At 36.0% G+C, this 25,841-nt stretch overlaps 3 protein-coding genes across 4 annotated transcripts; all 3 read right to left on the bottom strand.

The window, feature by feature from the left end:
* Window positions 1-2,809: 2,809 nt before the first annotated feature.
* On the bottom strand, window positions 2,810-7,930 carry LOC113730514 (uncharacterized). 2 transcript variants are annotated; one of them, XM_027255227.2, is made up of 7 exons: window positions 7,541-7,930; window positions 6,765-7,143; window positions 6,076-6,209; window positions 5,047-5,115; window positions 4,541-4,797; window positions 3,906-4,126; window positions 2,810-3,211 (listed from the first exon to the last, which is right to left on the bottom strand). In XM_027255227.2, the coding sequence occupies exons 2-7, from the start codon at window positions 7,116-7,118 to the stop codon at window positions 2,843-2,845; spliced, it is 1,404 nt and encodes a 467-aa protein (XP_027111028.1). In that variant the 5' UTR covers window positions 7,119-7,143; window positions 7,541-7,930; the 3' UTR covers window positions 2,810-2,842. The 2 variants fall into 2 exon arrangements, with proteins under 2 accessions (XP_027111028.1, XP_027111027.1); XM_027255226.2 differs by having other exon boundaries at window positions 6,765-7,148; window positions 7,541-7,929.
* A 3,642-nt stretch (window positions 7,931-11,572) lies between these two features.
* On the bottom strand, window positions 11,573-13,151 carry LOC113730513 (CASP-like protein 4C2). Its single transcript, XM_027255224.2, has 2 exons — window positions 12,276-13,151; window positions 11,573-12,110 (listed from the first exon to the last, which is right to left on the bottom strand). Exons 1-2 carry the CDS (start codon window positions 12,675-12,677, stop codon window positions 11,886-11,888), a joined length of 627 nt encoding a protein of 208 aa, XP_027111025.1. The 5' UTR covers window positions 12,678-13,151; the 3' UTR covers window positions 11,573-11,885.
* Window positions 13,152-15,895: 2,744 nt separating this feature from the next.
* LOC113730512 (ubiquitin-conjugating enzyme E2 7-like) lies at window positions 15,896-20,642 on the bottom strand. The gene is made up of 6 exons (XM_027255223.2): window positions 20,387-20,642; window positions 20,156-20,258; window positions 18,986-19,083; window positions 18,761-18,861; window positions 17,073-17,150; window positions 15,896-16,291 (listed from the first exon to the last, which is right to left on the bottom strand). Exons 1-6 carry the CDS (start codon window positions 20,433-20,435, stop codon window positions 16,211-16,213), a joined length of 510 nt encoding a protein of 169 aa, XP_027111024.1. The 5' UTR covers window positions 20,436-20,642; the 3' UTR covers window positions 15,896-16,210.
* Between the last annotated feature and the right edge of the window lie 5,199 nt (window positions 20,643-25,841).

Here is a 25,841-nt window from a genome sequence, read left to right as displayed (position 1 = left end):
GATTCTTTTGTCTTATGATGTGGAATCCATTTTCATGCCTAAATCTGAGAGAGAATGTTTACGAGCAATCTCCACGAGTCATTACTCATATTTTGGTTGTTCAAGCTGAAACTAAGGGAAATAATTGTTAATCCAGATTAGTCAGGATAACATGTTAGTTTGGGTTGATTTCAGATGATAATAGTCGTGCGGCACTAGTATGAAAAGAACAGGATTGCAATCCCGAGAAAAAGACTTCAAACTTCTAGTGGCAAAATAGTCATTTGAACATTCTGATCTTAATTGGGTAGTATTTATTGAATTAATAGGTAATCAGGAACTACCCCCACCCTAACATCGTAACAAGCTTCTACCTGAATTCGTTTGACCAGATGATGTACACTTCATCTGGTAATAGAGTGATGCTATGGGACTTAAGGTGATTGCTTATTTGTTGCTTCTTTCTTTCATTTTTCTCCTGTGTTTTTTTTAGGCTCTTAGTATTCTTATCAAATTACTCCAGGGCAGAGAATCAATATCAAGCATTAGTGTTCCAAACGAGTCCCTGAATCGTTTAGATTACCTAGCATCAAAGGTAATTACATTTTTAGTTTTTTACTTTCAATAAAACACTTCAGTTGTATAACGAATTAATTAATTACGAATGGTCTACTTTTATGAACTTGCATTGTGTCAAATCAGTCTAGCTTTCCAATTGTAGCCACTTTCACTGGCAAACATATTATCAGCAGTTGCATATCATCACGACTGGAGAGGCCCAATTCTGATCCAATGATTGACCCAATGTCAATCCATCAGAACACGGCTGATAATTTGTGAAACAAACATTATTAGTATACATTTCACCCACGGCTGTGGCAAGTTTGACTCTTTTACAGATTTAAGAAAGTGGAGGGAATGGAACACGTGATTTGCACGCCCGCCCTCCCACCTCCTCTCTTCTTGACCGTGTATTGGATTTGGGGGTTTACGAATCCACCGGTTTCGTTTCTACTGCCCATGGTGAATAGTAGGCGTTGGTTTTGGGTTGGCCTGAAACAAGAATTACTTGGAATTGTCCTCCCTAAAAGTTATAATGGCCCAAATCCCCGGGTACCGAAAGGCCGAGAGTAGGTCCAACTCAGTTGAAAGAGACCTTCCTTCTACAGCTCTATTAAGAAAGCTCGCCGTCTTATGTAGGTGCAAGAGGAAGGTTATGGTTGGGTTAGGTGCTAGTGAGAGGATTTGTAAGTTGGTCCTGGTCCAAAACAAAACCTCCTACTTACCAAAAAGGTGAATTTCACAACTCAATACATATTTTACTTCCTCGATTCCATACAAGACATATTTCTCTTCTTTGATTTTATTTTATTTTCATTTTTTTGCAAATTTGAGGACCTACCCACTTAAAATAATTATATGCATGACACTTATGGGCAAAAAAAAATACTAGTTCTCTAATTTATTTTATCCAAGAGTTCAAAAAAAAATTATTCTCTGATAAAATTCAAATCTTTTAATTTGCACATTCAATTGTAAATTTCACCGGAGCTTAAAGGAATTATTTGTGATTGACCCTCAGAGTTCCAATTTCGTGGTCTGAGAAAAAGGTAGTGCAGCTTGATTCTGGACTTCCATTCAATGATTGCATTTTGCCTGCCATGTTTTTTATCAATTGACCAGCTAACATGAGACAAAGGACGGCCTGATTGATGGTAACCAGACCATAATGATGGGTTCGGCCTTGCAGTTGCAGTCCCACCGGTTGTTCAATTCAGTTGCCATCTCCTCGTTAGTATTTCGTACAAGTGAATTGATCACGATCAAGTATTCGAGTCTTTGATAACTAAAAGCATTTAGTCCCCTGGACGCCTTCAAAAGTTGCCGGCTTTTGAAGGTTGTTTGGGGATTTAGGTTTATTAATTCAAAAGTCTGAGTTTCTCAGCTTTAGATAAAAAAGACAGGAAACTCTTTCTCGGGGAGTCTGGGGAGTCTTTACTTCTTAGCAGCGGGACACCCTGTGGGGTTTCCTATCCCACATCGTAATGGGGGGGTTGGGTTTCTGGGTTAATAAGTCCCCTGGACGCCTTCAAAAGTTGCCGGCTTTTGAAGGTTGTTTGGGAATTTAGGTTTATTAATTCAAAAGTCTGAGTTTCTCAGCTTTAGATAAAAAAGATAACTAAAAGCATTTAAAAGGAAATTTAAGTATCCCGTAATAGGTCTATTTACCAGTAGTATTGTCCCCATTCTATCTGGCACACTTTTTTCTAAGAAATTACAATACGGTAATCTCCCCACTCAGCAACAGATAATTGTGCTTGAACAGTGTGAACAAAGATTGCAAAAGCGAACAGTACTAGCCTGAAGCACGTAACAGACGAGTAATGTGATCCAACCTCAAACCTGTAATCAGGGACACAGACAATACTAGGATATTCAGACCACAGCCTCTCAGACTCGATCAGGCAAAATAGAGTTCGAAAAAAGTACAATTTCTAGAGATGCTGAGCCATTGACGATGAAACTGACGGGTCGAGGAACCCAAAAGCTGCGAAGACAAGCCCAAAATAAAAAACCCAGCAAATCCTGGAGACGATGCATGCAAGACGCGAACTTACCGTGTACTCCAATCTTTCGTGACAATTGAGCAACAAGAACTCAGCAATTTTGCTAGAACAATGAAAATTTGCCACTTTTACTTTCCAGCACATTCTCAATTTCAAACATCTGCTCGAGCAGAAGTGGAACTAAAACCAAAGAATCATGAATCCTCACCGTGCAAAAAAGATATCGGAGCTCCAAGAATGCATCATACTGAATCCGCACAAACTAGCACAAATTGTAAATTACATCATAAACTTATTTATTTTGTCATTTGTTGGTACAAAAGTGAAAGCTTTTCCGGATAAAGTTTCTCGACAATTACAAGAATAAGCATCAACAACATCAGCAGAACCATGATGACAGTCCTTTTCAACTGGTTCCCGTCCTCAGTGGTATCGGTGGGAGTGGGAAGATGCATATCTAGAGAACTATTAGCTACAAGTTCTGCTTCTGGCGGCATCAAAGCACTGTCTTCATCTCTATCCTGCACTCTGCGCAGGTCTGAACATCTTGAGCATGAGCAATTACCACCAAGAAAAGAGGGAATTGGCCGAAGGCATTGGCAGAGAATCTCCTGATAGTTCCCTCCTACAGTTCTTACTTTGCGCTGTGTGGCTGGTTTCAGAACCTGCACAGAGCATATTCCACATCAGGAACACTTTATTTACATTAGCAAAAAGAAATATAACCCAGTGCAATGCAGCATAGACAACACGATGCATAGATAAACAAAGCATAAGACATGAGCAAATGGCCTAACTGGCTTTCTGCTTATCTATGCATTACAAGTCATCGTTTTTAAAAGGCAATTGACCACTCAAATTCAGGAGGACAGCCATTGAAAGCGGAAGAGAAATATAGACCATGTAAAGTAAGGCATAACATATTGGCCTAAATTACTCTTTATTTATGAGAAATGAACAAAAAGAAACTACAGACAAGCTACATTCAATGGAGATATAAACCTCTTACAAATGGTCATGATGTTAGAAACAACAGCGACAACTTCTTCAAGTACCCAAAGAAGTATGTTTGACGTTGAAGGTAATCCCCTTTGGTTACTTCCATACACTAAATGATCATATGCAAGAAAGTTAAAAAGTACAATCCAATAGGTTCAAAACTGAAAGAGGTTCTTCTTAATGTAAAAATTCCAAATCTTCAAATCTTATCAACTCTGAGAGTTGGTAATGTCAACTAAGTGTTTTTCAGGATAGTTCATATGAATCAGGTCCTTCTAAGAGCTCGACATTCAAAATAATTATACAATGGCCACCAAACATGAGAGGAGATTTCATTTCTTCAAGCTTATAACCACTTACTTGGAATAGTGCCTGTGTGATTACTCGAGCAAGTTGGGGAAGCCTTATTATTATCAAACTGCCGAGCCGGTTAGGGTAATGATCTTGCAGAAGTGTAGCACATGATCTCATCATGTGTATAGGAAATCCAAATGGAGAAAGCCCCTCACAGTCCATCAAAACCATAATCTGAGGTTGATCCACAGTAACCAAGTTCAAAACACCATGCTCTATCTGGGAAACTGAACGTTTGGTAGAACATCTAATTGTTGTTAACAAAAATACAAAAATGATACACCCACCAACATTACATACTGAGACAATGAAAACATTTCAGAAACAGCATCCAGGAAACCCATATTATATGAACTGGCTAAATGCAAACAGACACACAATGGCCAACATTTTCTAAAACCAGCAATACATTTGCTTCCAAAATATAAATGGAAACTCTGTACATTTAACATTTATAACTACAATAACATGTATACAGAAATAAAATTATCTCAAAAAATGTTAATTTATGAAAAGAAGAACTGCATCTGAAGAATTTTGAGGCAATATGAAGCTATGATAAAATTAACAATTCAATGACCAAAGATCATTCTCAACTTTGAACAAATTTCATCAGCATTCAGCAAACATGAAACACATACCAACTGCTTTAATGAAAAGTGGCCTGTCATCAGATTGCAGATTGGAGCAAGCAAGTCCAAGGCGAATGATGAGGCAGGGTCGCCGCTCCGAATCGTGTCCATGCCAAAAGACCAAATGAGAAAAAGCCTCAAGTTCGTGGGGTGGAAAGAGCTTATAACTCTGCCTCCAATCAATTGTCTTCTTGACTGATGAAACCAACTTTGAAAAATCACCATTTACAGCAGCATAATATCTATGGAGTTCATCATCCCCAAGCCTGTTCAGACACATTTTCCAATGAATTATGCATGAAAACTGAGGTAAATGAATAATCAATTGCATAACCTTACTTAACAGAATCAAGCCAGAACATTATGCACACTAAGGCATAAAATCAAAATCATGAGATATGTGATTAAATCAAAATCATTCAGAGCCCTAAGGCATATAAACACTAGTTAGTAAAGCATAAAATAATATCCTTGTACTTTATTAAGGAGAATAGCCAAACATAATGTAACCATACCTTTCAGGTACTTCCATGCCATGCTTTCTCAGCTCCCTGCGGAGTTCTAGCAACCACTCTGCTGAGGAACTAGTCACAAACTTTATAATTAGCCAATAAACTGGAAAGGCTGTTAGTTAGAGGAAGATAAGTCATTCTGTAGCAAACATAAGAGAATCACAATATACGACAAGTTCACTAATATAATGGCATCCCAAAGATGTCTCATCCCATGTTGCATCATGCCATATAGGGAAGATAAGCCTACTGATACTCTGGAGCCAAAGGTGGACCTACCTGAGCAATCCAACAACTAGTAACCCCACAGCGTTCGACACAATAATATGTTCATACTCTACCTTAAAGGAAGTCCAGATCCATACTGTCTAAATTTAGTTGCATTACAGTCAGATGTCTTCAATAAATTGGATTAAACGATCATTCAAACAGGATTCAGAAGACCAAAAACTTGGTAAAAGCACAAGATGAACAACTGAATAACTCATTTCGACCATTACAATTTGGCCAATTCACTTTCCAATCTTTCAATTGTTTTCAGGAGTATGTGTTTTTATGCACAGGAAAAAGATTGGGACTAAATGACTCTAGCTTTCCTCTTGTAGCCACTTTCATTGGCAGACATATATCAACAATTGCCTATCATCATTACTTGTTCACATCCAATGACTGATGTAATGTTTCTCCATCAGAACACGGTTGATAATTTGTGAAACAAACATTAGTATATATTTCACGCGCAGCTGTGGCAAGTTTGAATCTTCTACACATGTTAATAGCAAACATAGAGGCCCGGCCAACTCCAAAGGAAAATGCAGGGTAGGAACGGGAAATTAGAGAAAACAAAGATTGCCATATTGGATAAGCGACAATTCTTCAGGGACATAACAAAATCGAAAAAAAATGGCATTAACAACAAAGAAGGGAGTACTATTAATGCCTTTCAACATATCAAAATTTTTGTCATAAACATCAGCAAAGTTCACAATTAAGTTAGACTTCAATCATGCCAAAAAGTGCATCTAAAGTTACCTAGTGTCTGGCCTTGGCATTTGGGAAGATGCATCTTGAATTTCATTACTGTCATTTAAGGATTCTGTTGAATATCCAGGTTGATCAGAGAAAAGTGTTGAAATTGAGAGAACTAACATTGGCCTGGACAATTTCTAGCAGAAAAAACACAGCATTACTATCAATAGAAATTCTAGATAAAAATTGAAACAAAAAGTAAATAACATAAATGTAGGAAAAAAAAGCCACAGGAAATTCTATAGACTGCATTGAATCAAGTCTTTGTTCAGGTATAACAATTTCAGATTGACGACTGATCTGCCATTGCTGGTAGTTAAAAATTGATATTTGTTTCTTTAATTTTCTCCAGTATGCTACGGGCGAGGACAAAAGGAATATGACATGAGCCTATATGGATGAGACATGTAGCTTCTTATTAAAAGAAATCAGTAAAGAAACTTGTCAAGTCAAACTAGTTAAATGCTTTCTTTTATCCCTTCTTTCTTTGTCTTCAAGCGTGTAGTAAATGATGCCCATAACAAATAAATAAATACGTTTAGAACAGAAGTGAATGCAGTTGAAGCTGGTGAAAATGTACAAAACACCAAGCCTATACCAAGGATCATAAACTACCATGTGTAAATAGGGTCCAACCATCCAGGCAATTCATTATCAAAAAAATCAAGTAACAGCAACTGCAGCAAACCAACCTTTGAATGTTTAACTAATCCCTTAAAAGGTTGCCACCTTTGTAGCCACTTAAATGGCGGATAACACAGGATCTGCAATGCCTGAAGAGCACGCCAAACAAAGGGACACTTGGCTTTTGAAAACCTTCTCACAACCTCTAATGCAGCAGTAGTTACTAAAAACACCATTATATCACCAGCAACCCCACTGCCCTGTATCTGCTGTTTCACCGAAGTTATGCATTTCAAAGCCTTCTGTGACAACACTTTTGAGGCTGCAAAAGCTGAGTAAGTTATTGATTGCTTTTTACTACATATAGCCCTCCTCGCTTCAAGAATTCTATCCGAATTAGATGCCCGTAAAGAGTCTCCCATGATGTGATTTAAGCAGGTCCTTTAGCTACCCTTCAACCAACAAACAACATGCCAATTAGCATATCAATTTCCAAACAATCGTAATAGCAAATTGTATAGCTTTTAGCTGAATTGCGTTTATACAGGAAAAAGAGCATATCAAGGTAGGAGATAACATATGATTTATTAGCCCTATCAAAAGATTATCTTAAATAAGTTAAAATTAAAAGAATCCCCTACTGAGGCAAAATTAATCAAATTATAATATATTTAAATGGAAACAAAACCACACAAATATATTCTATACATAAAAACAACTGTCGTCATCAAACCAAACTTAAGAAGGGAAAAAATTATGCACAAAAAAAAAAAGAACTTTCTGTTCTAATATCCTAGGGAAGAGAATTAGAACAATGAGCCGAGAACATGGGAAGTAAACTTACCTGGAACGAGAACAAGCTCTCACGTGCAACAAGAACAAGTTCGGCCTTTGATCGAGAGTATTAAATCATAGCAACCGCAATTAAAGGATAATTGTACAAAAATAAAATAAAATCCGTAGGTTTTCTTGGACCGGTGATGGTATGAAAAGGCTTTAAAAGAGTACTGGAAATGTTTTGAGTTGGGTATGGGAGAGGAAAAAGGGTAGGTCGGTGGGGAGAGGGTTTTGGACTTTTGGATGTGGATGATTTGAAAGACGGCCGGAATTGGGTCGAAGTTTAGTGGTGCTACATTGAAACTTTGGAGGAAGACACGAGAAACGTAGTGGGAATGGAACAGAAAGGGACAGTTAATGGAGGGAATGAAACACGTGATTTGCACCTCCCAGTCTGAAGCGACTAGCCAATATTCGGCTGCCCAGTCCGTCGTAGGCTTTTTTGTTTTAGTCGAAGCCTGAAACAAGAATTACTTGAAATATGCTTTCATCAACGGTTTCAGTGGCCCAATGCCATATGACCATGGGACTGGGCCTTCAACAATATCCAACTCAACTCAACTACTTCTCCGTTCGATTTTTTAATCTCTCCTCTTTTCTTTTCTTTTTTTCTACTCTCTTTTTTACTTCTTATTTGTAAGGTTCAAAGTTTCTCCATAAACAACAATATATATATATAGAGAGAGAGAGAGAAAAGAACAAACATAATACAACAACCAAAACAAAGAAGAGGCTATTGGTCATCATTAGAGATTTTATTGAGCCTGTACATGTGAGTTTTTTTTCCCATTTTTTTGGGAGAGATTCATATTATTTCAGGATAGAGGAGAAAATACAAAAAAAAAAAAAAAAATCATCAGTAAGTACCCCTCTTTCCGCTTTGTGTCAATGCAGTAGTAATCTCACACAATTATTGCATAACTCCATTTATGTCAGTGCAGTTGTATTTGGTTGTCATATAAGGGTTGCTATTTTAGTGTCTGTATTAGTTATTTTAAGATCCACTTTTGTCATATCACTGTTTACATTGTATTGTATAATTACCACTGATAATTATAAAAGCCCTAAATCCTTTTAAGTTTTACCTCCTTCCCCCCAGTCTATTTCTTCTAGCAACAAACTGTGGACGGAGTCAATGTCGCAAATTAAAGACCCAATTTTGCGTTAAGACAAAAAGGTCGCGAAGACTTGATCGTAGACTTCGATTAAATGATTGCGTTGTTGAGCCAGCCAAGTTTTCTGATCAATTGACCCGTTAACATGAGGAAAAGAAGGCTTGACTGGTGGCACACCACCAGGATGTGGCGCTCGTCCGCGCAGTTTCAGTCCACCCTAACCTATTGGTCAATTAAATTAGGGAGTGTAGTTTGGTTTTGAATATTTCCCACTCGGGCAATTTTGATTTCTGAAGGTTCGACAAAAATAAACTTTAGTCCGCTATATTTGGTAGTTGGTACAATTTTAATCCTTAAAGTTTCATCGAAAACAAAATTAGTCCCTAATGTTTTCAATTTGAAGCACACTTAAAGCAATTGAAAAGATTTTTCTAAATATTGACGAAATCAACTGTGTGAAGTCGCATGCTTGTTGAATTTTGGATAGTTACTTATTTATAAAAATTTATCTCACACAGTTGCATCATTAACACATTTTCTGGATTTTGGATAGTTACTTATTTTCTGGATTTTGGATGTTTGTTGAATTCTCGATAGTTACTTATTTGTAAAAATTTATCTAATTACATCATTAACACATTTTTTTCAACCACATTTTTATCTCACATATATCACATCAACAAACTGTTACAATATATTTTTCAAAAAATTATCCCAAATAATCTACTATCCAAACACACTCTAAATTTCTTAAATAAGAAGCCAAATAGTGAGTAATTTTGAACAATAAGAATAACCATCACGCAAGTAATCAATTAACTAATAAAGAAAGAAAATTTGTTAATTTATATAAAAAAAAAATTATGTATATACATAAATTTTTTTGCTTGGGGGCAATAGGGATAGAGAATGAAAATAAATTTTGGATCAATGAACAGGTTGCTCCGTCTAGTTTTAAGTTTTCAGATTAAAATTTTCCTACTTTTTACTAGTTAATTAGTTAGCACATGAGTTGTTATTCCTTGTTGCTTAAAGTTAATTACTATTTTGCCTCTTTATTTCAAAATTTAATTTAACTAAAATATTATCAGACGTGACTAAATTCTATCAGTAATTGAAAAAAAAATTTCAAATGTCCTAAATCTGCTTCAAATTGGATACATTGACAACTAGATTTACTCTTGCGAAAACGTTAGGGACTAAACTGCACATATGCTAAGTATTGAGTGCTAAATTTATTTTTACTAAAATTTTAAGGACTAAAATCGCACAATAACTGAATATTTAGGAACTGAACTGCATATTTTTTTGGGAAATTTGCCAAATTAGTCCCTAACATTTTCACAAAATACTTTTTTAGTCCGTAACATTTAAAATCAGCCAGAATAGTTCCTAACATATAAATTATGAGCCAGTTTGGTTCTAATGCTCGTATTTGCTCTTTTTTCCGGCTAAAAATAGAACACCGGCGTAATTTCAAGGGCAAAATCGGAAAAATTCGTTAATCCATAATTTTGCAGTCCTCAAACTCTTCCACCGCTTCTTCAATTGATTCTCAACCTACTGCTACTAGGATGGAGAATTAACAAGAAAAATTGAATGAAAAGATAGAAATATCAAAGACACCAAAAAGAAGTTTCAAGAAATATCAAAGCCACCAAGAAAAAGTTTCAATCTCGAACAGAAGATTAATGGGAAATCTACTAGCCTGGCTAGAGGCTATGACAACAGGGTCAATCATGAGTTGTCCAGAAGGTGGAAAATTAAGCAAAAGGCTTTGTGGGTTAGAAAGCTTCAGCTTCAATTCTTTCAAACAAGACAGAGCCTGCATCTGTCACAATCAGCGGCTTCCAATGCATAATCATCTTCTTCCACAATACTTTGTACCAATATCTGCAGTTCCCTCATATTGATTGCTCAAATTTGGTAAGAAAGCTGTTGAAGCATTTTGGCAAGTCCACAGGCTATCTTTGCTTGAACGGAGCCCATATTCCTCCGTCTCTATTCAGCCATTGAACCAATCTCTTCTTCTGCTTCTGACTTCGTAAAATCATCCGTCCTTGCTCCTCTTAACCAAGGAATCAGCAACATGGGTTCTCTCAGGCAGCTATGGTTATTGAGAAGAAGACCCTTTTCAGTTTGGAAATCTCTGAATTCGATATCAATTTCAACAAAGAACTCATTTTTATCTTCTTATTTGGCAAATAATTCTCTGCACCTTCTTAAACCCACAAAGCCTTTGGAGAGCATCAACAAAAGGGTGAGAATCAATTGAAGAAGTGGTGGAAGAGTTTGAGGGATGCACAATTATGGATTAACGAATTTTTTCGATTTTGCCCTTGAAATTACGCCGGTGTACTATTTTTAGCTGGAAAAAAGAGCAAATACGAGCATTAGGACCAAATTGGCTCATAATTTATATGTTAGGAACTATTCTGACTGATTTTAAATGTTAGGGACTAAAAAAGTATTTTGTGAAAATGTTAGGGACCAATTTGACAAATTTCCCTATTTTTTTCTATTAAATTATCACCCCGTTAGTATTTCTTGTAAGTGGATCGGCGGCTCGCCATTTGATTGCATGGTCAAATCCACAAGTCTTGAAAAGTCATTATTGAATATGAAATTACTAACCCGTGCCGCAATAGGGCCTATTACCAGGATTGTCTACATTCTATGCGGCAGACTTGTTTCAAGGAATTACAGACTAATTGCTGCTGCCTTCTCTTTCTTTTCTTTATACTTCCCCTGTGAAATAGACAACTTTTTGTTTGAAGCGAGATGCAGGGTGACAGCAATATTTTATGCCCGTGTGAACTTTACGCAGTTCTCAACATACCAAAAAAAAGTCTGCTTCACATATATGAATGGTGTAGACAAGATTACAAAAGGAGGAATTGAAGAGAGATATGGCACATAAATCATGAATCGGTACAACAATCCACCACGTTTTATATTCAGAGAAAACGAAATATTAGGTTTGGTCACACCTCTAATCCTTCGACATATCATCCTATCAATGGTACAATATACAACTAACTAACTGAGTAGGATTTGACTATATTTTTTTTAGGGATAAAATCATGAAGAATGGAGGACTCTCATATGCACAATACCACGTCCACCAACGCCAAAGATGAGAGCAGCAGTAAATTGGATTCACCCTCAAACTTGTAATTGGGTTCACCACTCCACACCATGCGGAAAAATTATACGCTAACAATTAATCCCGCTCCTCTAGAAATGAAAACGAGAGCCGTTGACTATGAAACTGACGAGTCGGAACCCCGAAAGCAACGAAGACAAGCCCAGGAACAAAAATCCGGCGAATCCTAGGGCTATAGATATGTCCGATTGTATGCAAAACGCATTGTTGTCCGTACACGTGGCGTCCCGGTCCTTCAAAGATCGTGCCAGCTCCGTCCCCGCTGAGTTCGCCGACACCAGCATATACGAGAATACCTTAGCCGAAAATAAAACGACGGCGTATCAGCCTCGAGATGTTAAATATAAGGAGGAAAAGCAGAATTCTATTTCTAATCGTATTCATAGCGGAATAAATTAATGGAAATGGTAAAATTAATAATATCACTACTACTACTAGATTGTGGGGGAGTGGAAAAGCACCTGGTCGTGGGCGAAGTCGAACCAGACCTGTAAAACCTCAGGAAAGAGAGTGGTCCCGCCGGAGATTTCCCAAACGGAAGCTCCGACTTCGAACAGCGAATAGAGTGCGACGATGGCGTTGGCAATCGCGACGAATCGAAAGGCGTCGAAGTCGTACCAGCTGGGCGAATTCGAGACCCGAGAAGTGGAGAACATAAAAATGGCAGCGGCGAGGGAGAAGCACAGGGAGGCGAACCGGAAGATCAGGATCAAAATGTTAAAGCGGCGGAGCTTCTGCTCCGAGACGGTGGAGTGAAAATGAGTCTGGATTCTGGGGCGCGGCGACGGCGTCTCAATTCCGCCGTTTCGGAGTCGGTCTTCAGGCAGAGGCTGAGGCTGGCGCTGAGGCGACCTCATGATCATATATCGCGAAGAATAAAGGTAATGTTCAGGTGGAAAGAAGAGTAAAGAAGGATCATGATAGAGGAATAATGGGTGTGAAAAGACTTACAGTCACCAGTATTTAGGAGTAGTAGTACGTATCAGGTACGGTACGAATGCAGAAAGTTGGAAGAGTGGGGTTTTTAATTAGTCAGGGAAAATGGGTTCTGTGGAGGTGAAATTGAGTTGGAGAGACGGGTTCACGAGGCATCATAACATGAATTCCATGAGAGAGAGAGACGGCGGGGGGCGGGGCGACTGGTGAGAGGATGCAGAGGAAAGGAGAGGGAAAGTGTGAAAAGGAAAGAAAGGAAAAGCAAGAAAGAGTGAGGGACTGGTATACAGTAAACAGCAGCCAGCTAGCCAGCCAGCCAGCCAGCGAGAGAGAGAGAGAGAGAGACCAAGTGAGGGGAAGAGAGAAAGGAGAAAGGTGGTGGGGGGTTTTCACTTTTTTTTTTTTCCTTTCCAGTTTTTCACATTGGGTGTTATGGCAGGGGAATACTGCCCTCTTTTAACAACTGGACAACTCTATATTACTAATTTGGGACTCCTGCCGCTTTCAAGTTTCAAACATTTTTTCACATCAGAACAGAGTTTAAAAATAAAATAAAAAAAGAAAGAAGAAGAAAGAAAGATGTGGGTATCTTCACGCGTTCGCTTCTGTTGTCATGGATGGTGCCATAAATAAAGATAAAAGTTACTACAGTACTTATACTGTTGTAGGACTGTACATTTTTTTATGTAATTAAGCCCAATAGTGACTGATTGCCGTCTAAACATAATCGAGCAGAATTAACACTGGAGTCTGTTTAAGAGTTTGGTTTAAATTAGCAGCGCTTTCATCCTTATTTTATTAATAGAAGATAAATACTACTGCCAAACTGGAGTTAGGAAAGGCAGTGAATCTTATGTCCTATGTTGACTTTTCTTTTGACAAGAAGACAAAGCCAATTAGGTAAAGCTCGAGTAGACCTCCTTACGTGTTTCACTCTCAAGATAACTCCGGTCCTTTTCTTTTGCATTTGTTTTCCTGATTCGTTAGTAGAAGTGAAAATGGGAAAATTGTGACGGTTATGTTTGGAAGGAGCCGTGCTGCTTCGAATTTGTTTTCGTTGATTATTCTTCGGCTTTAAAGTGACGAAGTAGAAGAATCGTGTTATATAGCTTTGTGATAATTTTTACATCCTAGAATTGTGAATTGCACACGACTTACAATCGTGACTTGTGTTCGGGGTAGAGACACAAAACGTCGCGTCACACGACAAAGTAAAAATTATTGAAAGAACCGGTCCACTCCTAGGACAGCACAATTGAAAAAATCTATTCTCTGATAACTTTGACGCTTTTTTTTTTTTTTTTTTTTATAAGAAAAGAGAAAAAATTTTATTAATGAACTTGCCCACCAATTGTTTTCCAAAATCTATTATCTGTATGCTACATATATATGATTTGAATTTTAAAATTTGAATTTATTTTATATGACATGATGTCAATTTGATTGTGTGAAAAAAATCATGCTAATTCATGAGATACCTTATTTGATTTTCTGAGAACCCAGTTGATATTAGTAACATTCGTAGCAATTCAAATATCATCCATAATTGGGCCAATAATACTAGATCTTGACACTTGAGTCAATAAATTAGTATAGAAAGAAAAAGAAAGTAACGAAGAAAGAAGCCAGTGAGTTATTGGAAATTAGAGAAATCGGTTACCCAATTCGATATCCCAAGGTGGTATTATTTATAGATAAGATTGATTGATTTGTATTATCATGTTACAAATCTAGCAATTTACTCTCTACCTTTTTTGAGCAGCCAGAACAGCCATTTTTGTGCCGTTTAGAGAAAAAAGCATAAATTTAAAAAAAAATTACACCAAAATTACCAAACAACCCCTGAATATTTTGCCAAGGATTAATTCAACGTGGTATGATTGATTTCACAATTCAACAAAGTGAGAAAGAGGCCCAATTTCGTTTAGTGCTGTCATATTAACACAGCCAATGTGTAATCAAAAAGTAGCACAAGTGGTTCCAAGAAGCGCTTGAAATTTAACACTACAGCACAAGCAAACGAAACTGGTCTCCTTCCCGTTGAGCGTTGACGCCGTTGGATTCTGGATTGCTTAATGCCATGGCCGACCTTTTCTTAGGTTGGTGACCCTTCTAGAAGGACTTGTACAAGAAATTGAAACATTAAACTCTGTTGACTGTTGAGTTGATTGATCGTTACTCCAGAGTTACTTCTATATTAGGAGAGGGTTCAAGAATTACTTCTATCCGACCTATATTACGGAGGGGCCTCATTGGGTCAAATGGGATTAGAGAGAAAGGATTTCAGACCAAAAAAATACACTACTATTATACATTCTTTGAACTTTAATGCAAGTGTAGGGGCTTGAACCCCCGATTTGCATCTTATATTTCACTTGATAATCAGCTCGAATGAGAAGAGTTTTAAGTTAGTTCCCATCTTTAGTTGTTCTCGTAAATGATCATGCTATGATCCAATGATGCATGATTAATGACAAGTCGGAAAAAGCAGAATCAATTTAGGCAGCAAATCAATAATTCAGAAACAATGCGCACCTTTTAAATCAACTCCACACGTTCTTTGTTACTTTGGGAAGTCATATTGAAGCATGCCCATTAGGGCATGTCGATTTGTTTGCCAATTGTTATCTGTGCTTGCTTGTATTTTGACAAAGAGAAGCATTCTAGTTGGATCAAACAAAAGAAAGAAGTTTCAGTAAAGTGCTTTCTTTAGGCGTCTATTATCCCCTGCTAAGGCACTCCTAAAAGAGTTGGGCCTGCTCCGCTTTTCTGGTTGCTTTTTCTAAAAAAATCTCGCGTACTAATTTATTTCAGGTTGCTTTTTCTATCAATCACTAGAAATTCTTTTCAAAGCCAACCAACTACAAGAATGTCATTCCTGCTAAAGTTAGTACAAAACCTCAATATGATCTGTGTGAATAGCACAGGCTTTCCATTTTCCATGTTAGTCCACTCCGGCCAAATGGAGGAGTATAGATTATACATAAATTAAGTCCTCCTCAACTACTGAATCCTGCAAAGAGAAGTTCAATTAGATGATGAATCAAATATCCACTGCTCTTCGCAGCTGAGTCTGGTCTTGTGGTGATCATAGAGTATCCTGAAGCAAGGCTCTAAAGTAAGGCAAAAACGTACAAGCAATGGATGATTTAACTGTTTGATTGGTTCAATCAATTGAAAAAAAAAAAAAAAATTCTGCAAGGTACATGGAGACCTGGGATCTAGAAATTGATAATCCAAGTTAGACCTTGTTTTTAGAAGTTTCACTACCAAATCAATGGAATGAAGTTTAGGTTAACATGAAAAGGAAAAAGTAATCATCTAAAATACAGAAAAGATAAATCTTGGACGCCATTTTAGCAATTCTACACATACAAGCCTGATTTGAAGCCACTTTCTCAGAGAAACATCCTTTTTCATCAGAAAAAGAGCTGGACCAGTCTGCAACATTTACAGGAGTTCACATCATTTCTTCTTGAGATCTTCTAACACATCGGCTAACTTTTTTCTTGAAGCCCTCCCTATTATCTCTCCATTCTTTCTGCATTTGGCAACAGGAGAAAAGGGATAAGATATTAGTTCCATCAAAAGCAGCCCAAACACAGAAAATTTATTTCATACTGGCAAAGATGTCAGAAGATTCTGCAAACAACAAATTTCAACTGTGACAAGAGCTACTTTCCTTGTCAGGAAACAGTATACACAGTGACATCCTATTCATCATTGGGAAGCAATTACCAAGGAATGACATTAACAAGCACAAACACTTCAATCTCCATGTCTTACAAAAGATCATCTCCAAAAGGAAAAATGGTTGAAAAAAGAATGACCTAGAAATCATACTGTTGATCTTCAACACCTTCAAATGCACAACTAAGCAGGTCAAATCACCAAAATCAAAAAGGGAAGTCAATCAAGGCCAAGCAAGCAATACCATTCATTTTGTTATTGATACAAATCTAAGATTTGAAAAAATGAAAGACTTTGTTCTCGACTCCTCATAGTTGGAGACAACTGCACGCAAAATCAAGATTATCCAAACACAAGGCAAACTAGTCTTTTTGAATCACCTAAATCTCAAAGCAAAATTTGGGGGTTGAGGTATTAGAAGCTTCCACTGTTCTATGGGAGAATATTTGTAATGCCTCTGCAGAGATCAATTAATTAGATGGAATAGTGCCCATGGACATCATTCAGAAATATTCACAAAATTCCGTCATCGTAAAAGCAATTTTCCCAGCTAATGACCAAGATTTATATCTAAAAAAGAGAAGGGAAGAACATAATAATATCCCCAAAATTAACTTCATCAAAATACTTACAGCAGCTTCAACATTGGCTGGAGATTCGTCATTAGGACTTGAAAGCATTGATATGATGCTCAACACTATACTCTCCACCTGAAAGAGTCCTTTTGATCAACTTCCAAAGCCAATATTCTATTCGAAAAATTAAGTTAAACATGTAACTTATTTTGATCTATGTCAATGATATATGAAACTTCGTTGGCTGACAATTGACAAAATCGTAAGAAAACAAGAAATTCCAGATCGAAGCAGAAATGTACAAGGATAGGTTCTTCACCCTGATCAAACATAGGTGATAAACTGGGAAGGCTTCCGGCATCCAAGGGAACCTTAATTCCCACCCTCGTAGATTTTGATCGTTGATATAAGTGGCCAAGTGATAAAGTCCACAAACAGAATAAGTTTACAATTTTAAGCTTCTTAAGAATTTGCACCAAATTTTCATCATTTTCCTTCTCATTTTTTCCCATCTAGAGAAAACAGATAGATAAGAATCTCTCTCAACTATGTACCTTATCAAATAATACCACTCTAGTCAGTAACTCTCAACTGCATGCACAAAACAAAAAGAAAAAGAGCAAGAACCCTGTACAATATCTCCTTGTATTTAGTTGTTCTTGTCCCTGTGGACAAAACTGTAAAAGTTCCGAAGCATAGATTTCTAAAGGAGGTTTAGTTGGGGTCTGATACCAGCACCAAAATCAGGTTTCTTTTTAAATCTTACACTAAGCCACCACATGAAAAACTCCACCAAATACTCTTTCCCTAAACAGAATGGCCGGAGAAGCACCAGCCTGTCATCGCAGTCACTGGGATCAGGACAAGTAATTTCAGCCACCAAAGTATACCATCACATGATTTTCACAGTGAAAGTACCTCAATTTTTACACAAACTATCCTCAACCATACCAAAATTAGGAGCACAACAGCATCACATTCAATCATTTAGCATGACCACCCTAATATTCACATACTTTTACAACCTAACATCAAAGAGAGCTTCGCACCACAGAACTTTTGCTGTAACTGTACATTTTTCTGATGGGCCTGTGAAGGTACTCAGTAATAACTTTTGGTAAGAATAAATCAATAAGCAATTCAAGTTGATATATTTAATTTGAAATGTTCATGTCTGCCTGTCCCCACGTCCCCCTAACTTATGAAAAAGAAAAAGGTAAGAAAAATCAAAAGTGAAAGAGACTAGCAACCTTAACAATGAGTAAAATGAAAAGTAGAAGTGAACAAAGGATTTTGTTGACTAAAAAAGAGTTATGCATTGTCCAATTTGTTAGCTACAATAGGAACCAGTATGTAGATGATTTAGGAAGGCAGATAGAGTCCCAGAACTTGAAGACTGGAAGAGATAGACAAGGAAGCTGAACCAAAAGATTGCAAAGTTTGTCATACTGTACCCTAAGAAAAATGATAATTTTCAGTTGTAATTTTAACAAAATTTTTCAGCCATCTACAGTAAATAGGAATATCTCCCTGTGATGCACATCACTATGGATAATGCACCTCGCAACACTCAATTCCTGCATCTACCATCCGTGTACCTCTATTCTATAGATAACTTCATGGTAAGAAATAGGATAAAGAAATAATGCAATGAGAAAATGCAAAAGGAGGTAAGCATGGAAATCCATTGAAAGTTAATAAAATCATAGAAAGAACATTGACCCGAGGACTGGCTGCAGCCATACCGTATGGACAGGTGACCAGCGTTCACTAGCAAGCTCGTATCCATTTGGGTCATCACCAGGAGGATGAAGAATTGAAATGCAAACCTTGCCGTCAGTATAAACTGGAGGTCATTCAAAATTTCAGCAATTTAGGCTCATCATAAAATTAAAAATCTGCATTATAACATAAAATAAGAAACATTTAAACCCAATAATAAGAGTCCAAGGCGCATGAAGAACACAAACCATTAGGGTGCCAGATCTCTGAAGTAAACTTCACTGTAGGAGGACTATTTGGATAGTTCTGGGGAAAGCTCATGATAGCATTAAAAAAACCTCCCTCACTACACATAAAAATTTCACTGTCAGAAGGCCAAAAACAGATCCTTTTCTCAAACCAATTAATTAAAATTTATTCTGGAATCATTCAATCCTTGTACAAAAGTCTCAAATAAACAGTATACTATAAGAGACAAGTAAATAAATTGTACTCCTCACGGATTAACAGATCAGTGGGGTGGTGGCTCTCTTAGCTTTAGAACTGCTACTATTAATAGAATCAAGTAAATATATTAACCCCAAAAATGAACATTGTTAAAAACTAAAACAATGCCGCATGATTGGTACACTGCACAATGGATATATCTGTATTAGGTTTTGGAAGAGGTCTAGCTCTAAATGCACGAGGCAATCACCACTATGAGCTCTAGATATATCATATGATGCAGCTTTACCAGGAAACCTTATTGTACGTCCAATTCATGACACATACTGGAGGAAGACAACAATGCCTGACCTTCCACTTTACTATAGCAAATCCATTTTTATTGGATGCTGCAAGCACTTGCAAACGAATACCACCCCACAATCAATAATTCCTTCCCAAACCCTGCTCCTCACCCTTAGGGAGAAGAAAACAATAAAAGAAACGATTCTGGACAATTGAATTTCTTAAATACACGCGTTGTATGTGTGACCTGATGGGCAACCCCTTTTGGCACCTAAGCCCTGGTGAGAAGGAAAAAATCCAAAAACCAACAATTGGCAACAAATGCATCAGAGAACTATCCGCACTGATTGAACATGCCTAGCTAACCACCGCCCCCCCCCCCCCTAAAAAAAAAGGCCCACAAAAGAGAAAAACAATAAAGAGAAATTTTATTTGCAATGGCAAAGATTCTACCCTTTCCTTCCCAAAGATAGAATAACAATAAAAAAATGTAAAACAAACTCTGTACGAAAATGAGCAAGTAGAATTCCCCTAATTTCACACCATTAAAACTCAAAATCCTTCCATAAGAGGTAATAAAGCAGTTAATGGAACGAATCTACGACTGACATCAGAAGACAAACTTTGACCGAAAACAATTGATCAGAAATCCAATCCCTAAGCACCTAACAAAGAGAAATACTCACTATAAAGTATCAGGGGGTCCAATAATTGTAACGCTCCATTCAAATAAGTTCTCTTCATCAACCAAACCAGCTGAAAATCCATCCACAGGGTTTTTACAGAGATCTGCAAGCAAAAGGCAGCGATCTTGGTTAAAAAAATTTGATATTTACGAAATACCAAAACCGTTTAAGCCAATTAAATTTCAATTCAAGAAAATTAAAAAATCATAAAGGGTTTATAATTATTCATACCTCTGAGCTGCTTTTGGAGTAAAAGACTGGCTTGTGAAGCCGACGCCATGAAAGAAAAACAGACAAATAAAATTAAAGAAATTAAAGACAAACAAGAAATGGAAAAGGGTTGAGAAAGTGGGAAGGGAACGGGGGACGTTATTTGAAGGAGAAGGTTCTAGGGTGGGGAAAGAGATGGGAGGGAAAGATAATCAGGGAGTTTTATATATTGTGCTAGTATTATAGTAAGTAAATTATTTAGTGACTAGTACCGTCTGTCTCTTCAGATGTAAATGCATGGCGTTATATATGGAGGACAAACAGGATAGATTTCCCTAAATAAGCCTATCCTGTGTTATATAGGAGGAGAAAATGAAGGAGAAAAGTTTCTGGTTTTAGTAATCGACTCTTTCTACCTTGGTCGAGGGATGAACCAAAAGTTTCCCCAGTGGCAGAAGGTAGTAATGTAAAATGGTAAAGCGGTGTTGATCATTGACGGGGATCGGTGTTTGTATTTCGTATGAAGTAAGGTTGCTTTTGCTTCATTTTGTTAAATGGTAACCTAAAGTTTGGTTTTATGCATGTTTCATGTAAATTTTGTTTCCCAAAATGTAGCTAGGAATTATTCTGTTTAGGTTTAAAAAATGGAAAATGTATTCAGGATCAATACCAAAGGATGCACCACTACATTTTCTGGTTTCTGATAACCTATTAACCAACGAAGGATGGTAAGATCAATCATAATGTAATGTGGATTTTGGTCAAAATAAGTGTAAAACGTATGATTAAACAAGGGGCATTTTGTCGGTATAATTTATAAACAAGAGGCATTTTCTTTCCTTTTTTTTTTTGTTTTAGTGTAGGTGGAAGAGTTTGAATTCGAATTCTCTCGCTTATATTCCCCTTCTTCCGTACCATCTAACGAGTCCCTCCCCCTATTATATAGATTTGTTTTATTGCGGCAACAGTTTCAAATTAGCGCACAATTCTAAAAAATCGGCCACACCTACTAAATTAAAGGCTCTCTAATAAAGTATGAATCATGTTATCCTGGACTATGATTCTCCTCAACATGCAGCTCATAATTTCATTAGGGCATGGTGGTTCTAGTATTAGTCTTGAAGTAATCAATTAGAAACCTTACTTGTAGATTAAGATCTATAAGATCAAAATCTGCAGCTCAAACCCATAAGTGCACCCTGCCAAAGAACAAACACTTGCATGTATCTTCAAAATATTCTATGAAGAATAATTATAATGCAATGTCTGATATTTTATGTTTTAAACTTTAGAAGTGAAGCTTACCATTACTTTTTTTTTTAAAAAAAAAAGTTAAGTATTTACACAAATTTTTTGTCAAGGACAAACAAGAAAAAGGGGCAGTCATTTGAAAATTTGAAGTCAAATCGCACAAAGGAAAAGCTTAACTCGAAAAGTACACAAATCAAAGATCAAATGATTTACTTAGTTGAAGGATGACTAAATTCACCAAATGGAACCCAAAAAAGAAAAGAATGCATTCTTTGCTTGCGCAACACTTGAAGGTTTTCGTTTAAACTTGCAATAACAATTATCTTCACGCTATATTAACCTCTCAAGTCATCCTTAAGTTGTTTCCTCTTGTTCTAATAGCTCTCGTCCCAAATCTGTGGTCAGAAATGAAAGACTTTAATCACCTTGTATCTGAATGACAGAACTCTTGGGTTCTTTGAGCTAAATATGAAATTTCCGTCTTGCTGCAAAAGTTTCTCCAGATAAATTTTGTTGGCTAGGAGACTTCGTTAATTAACTTTTTGTTTCTCCGTTGGACGGGGAGTTGATTTAGCCAAACAACAGAAAAGAAAAGTATGGTCTTTTGAGTTAAACTTATACAGTAATATATATATATATATACACAGGAGCATATTATAGCACGGCACGGAAGAGAATCTTTTTGAAGAGTCGTCGTAGCTTATTTGATGATGACTATTGTAATCATAAAAACGATGAAATTGATGACCAGTTTTCTTTGGTTGGAAGTTGCTTTCATGAATCATCTGTTCCCTACATTATGGCCTTTTGGGATGGTGGCATGTCGGAAAGATAGATAGATTCTTGGATACCTTTATGGTGGGAACGTGCCTATGGTAGGAATGCCGGCAGAGAGCGACACGTGTTAGGGGTAAAACGGTCCAAACAGAGACGTTAAAGTGTTGGAGAGCGCGTGGAAAGGGAATGAAGCAGAACCGTGTGCGAATGGAAGCAAACAAGCCCACTGACTTCCGTACTAATTTCGTGGGTTGTGACAGGAAGAAAAACAAATTTGTTCAAGTAAGAACAAAGAACCCATTATCTCATCAAGTAATTTATTTATCCACTAAACTGAAAATAAATAATTTGTTCAAGAAAATACTACCTCTTTATGACTTTCCTCCATTATAAGAATAGAGTACCCTTTTTTACATACAAAAAAAAAAAATTCGGATAAAATAAACATAAATCTGTTTGCGAATAAAACACTAGCTCTTTAAGGCTTTCCTCCATAGACACAACAGAGTACTCATTTCTCAAAAACAAATTTATTTATTGGCTCAAATAAAAATAAATCCATTTTTCAATAAAACACCAGCTACTTATGGCTTTCCTCCATAAATTATCTATTTTCATAACTTAATTTATTAGTTGGACAAAATGAGAATAAAATTATGTTGAACAGCAAATTAGCCTTTACGACGAAATTGACATATAGGAAAGTAACATATAACAAGAATTAACTCCATTTCCATTACAAAATTATGCTAGAAATTCTTTTTGCAAATGCAAGACACCTAATTCATAAAATGAAATAGTAGCTCTTCACGGCTTTCTTATCAGTCCTCCAACTAGGGGTGGCAAAAAATCCGATCCGATTTGAAACCCGACTAATCCGATCTGATTCGATCCAAAAAATAGGATATCCGATCCGATTTTTCTTAGCAGAACAAATGTGGATCGAGTACCGGCAAAAACGGATACGGATACGAATCAGTAAAATAAAAATTCGCGGGTACCTGACCCGCAGGGTATATTATATAAATATTAAAAAAATAAGGGTTCATTATATAATTTTATAATTTTTAATCCTAAGTATAAGTAAAGTGGTTTACAACCTCATATTTTAATCTTATATGATCCGCCTCTCCTCATTTTGTCTAAAAAAAACAAATATTCTGGGTGAAACCTGAACCAAATGAATAAAACAAAGAAAAATTTATGAAATTCTATCATAAAAATTGTTCATCCCTTTCATTCTTTTTCATTTTTATTATACTTGCATCGATATTTCCTACAAATTATTCATCAATTCAATCAAAAATTTGTGTTTGGAGTTCCAATTTTCTGTTAGCTAGATAATTAAAACATTTGTGTCTTTCATTTATTTATTTATTTTATTGCAATTGTGTCTCTTAAATTTGTCTCCTTTTATTTTAGTGCAAGAAATTTATTTTTCTTTTTGATCACCTTTAATGCAACAAGGTCTATTCCAATGATGTAAGAAAGTTGGAAAAATTTTTTCAAGATTATTTTGGTTATACTTTCTTCAAAAACTATTAGTTCTGTTTAATTCTTTTCCGGACTTGATTCCACAATCGACTCATTTTGGATGCAATCTTGTGCCATAACATCCTTAAGGAAGTTGGAAAAGTTGTCATATACTTATTATCCTTGTATTTGTTATGTTGTAGAAGGATAAAATGCATGAGAATGGTGATGTATTCAAAATTATCATAAAACTTCGTTTATCTATTAGATATTATAATTCTAATATGTACTAAATTTATGAAATTGGTTTGATTATTAGATGAAATGTATGAGAATGGTGATGTATGGATTTTGATTATAAAATCTCTACCAATGTTAATTGGAAAGCATACTTTTTTTTATTGGAAAACATGTTGATATTAAGTGAAAAATATATTTTATTAGAAAATAAATTTTTTTTTAGGGGCGGGTATCCTATGACCCGTCCCTTTTTTTCGGGTACTCGAATAGCAGGTACCCAAAAATATTAGGAGCGGGTTAGGGTCGCAAAATGGCTGATCCAATTTTTTAGGGTCGGATCAGCCAAATCTTGTTAGGGGTGAGTACCCGACCCGTGCCCACCCTTACCTCAAACGTATGAGCAAGGTGCCAATCATTAAATTAGTAATTTTTTTAATTCATACATAATTAAGTTTTTTTTTTCCATTTCCACAAAAAACAAATAAAATTTTTTTATCAGAAACCACAAATGCCAAGATGATTGGTCTAAAAGGGAAAGGAATACCATATATGTACAGTACTTGCATTTCACGTTCGAAATGCTACAGTGCTGCATTTGAAAAATACCCTCAAAAACATCTAATTCAAACGGATGCAATCTTCTTTATTTAAAGGAAAAATCGTTCAAAATGTCCATCGCATTTTACAAGATGATTTTTTTCATCCCTCACTTCTAAAAGTGTAATTTTACGTCGCTTACAAATTCACAGTGACCAAATTTGGTCCCTACCTAGCTTTCCGACTACTTTTTCCCGAAATCCACCACGTGACTTGCATGTGATCATTTTTTAAAGGCAAAATTATCAAATCAAATTTTTACATAATTGATTCATAGTCCCTCACATTTCACAAAATAATTTTTTTCGTCCCTAACATTTTACAAAATGAGTTGCTTCGTTTCTCACATTTCAAAAAATTAATTTTTGCATCCCTCATATTTTTTAAAATGAATTTTTTCATCCCTCATTGATCATGTATACGAATAGCTTTTTTCCTATGAACCCACGTATATGTCTATTTGATTTTATCTGAACAGTATAAATAACATTTAATTTATCTCTATTGGATTTCATTTAAACATGCTAATCGTAGTTATACACATGCTATTCAATAGATATATATAGGGGTTTTAAACAAATAATTTTGTTTAAAACCCATGTATATATTTATATGAATTCACCATTTGAACCTATTTAATATTTGTGACATTTCTCTTTTGGTAATAATCTGTTTATTGAGTTGTATAATAAGATCATCTAATTAATGGGTCCTAACTCGAATCGTATAATTGTGCTAACAAATTTCAATCTGAAATTTTCACTCGACACTTTTAAAACCAACAGTTGAATTACTTTTCTTGTGATTGTGTTAAAATTTGAAAGTGCTAATCACTTATTTCTTTTTGTCCTGCTTTGCTTTTGTTTACTTTTTCTATCCAAATTTAATTCGATATAAATACTTGATAATATTTAGAATTAAATATCTTCTTTATATTCAAATTTCGAGTAAAAGAAAATGAATATAAGTGAAAAGCTAACAATTTTTTTTAACTCATGTATACGTCTATTTGATTTCACTCACACAATACGAATAGTGTGTGATATATCTCTATTTGATTTTACATGCTATTCGTACTATTCAAGTGAAATCAAATAAATATATACACGGATTTAAAAAAAAAATATTCACACACATA

Source organism: Coffea arabica, chromosome 2e, assembly GCF_036785885.1.
Source record: "Coffea arabica cultivar ET-39 chromosome 2e, Coffea Arabica ET-39 HiFi, whole genome shotgun sequence".
NCBI lineage: Eukaryota > Viridiplantae > Streptophyta > Magnoliopsida > Gentianales > Rubiaceae > Coffea > Coffea arabica.
This window is presented reverse-complemented; position numbering and strand designations above follow the sequence as displayed.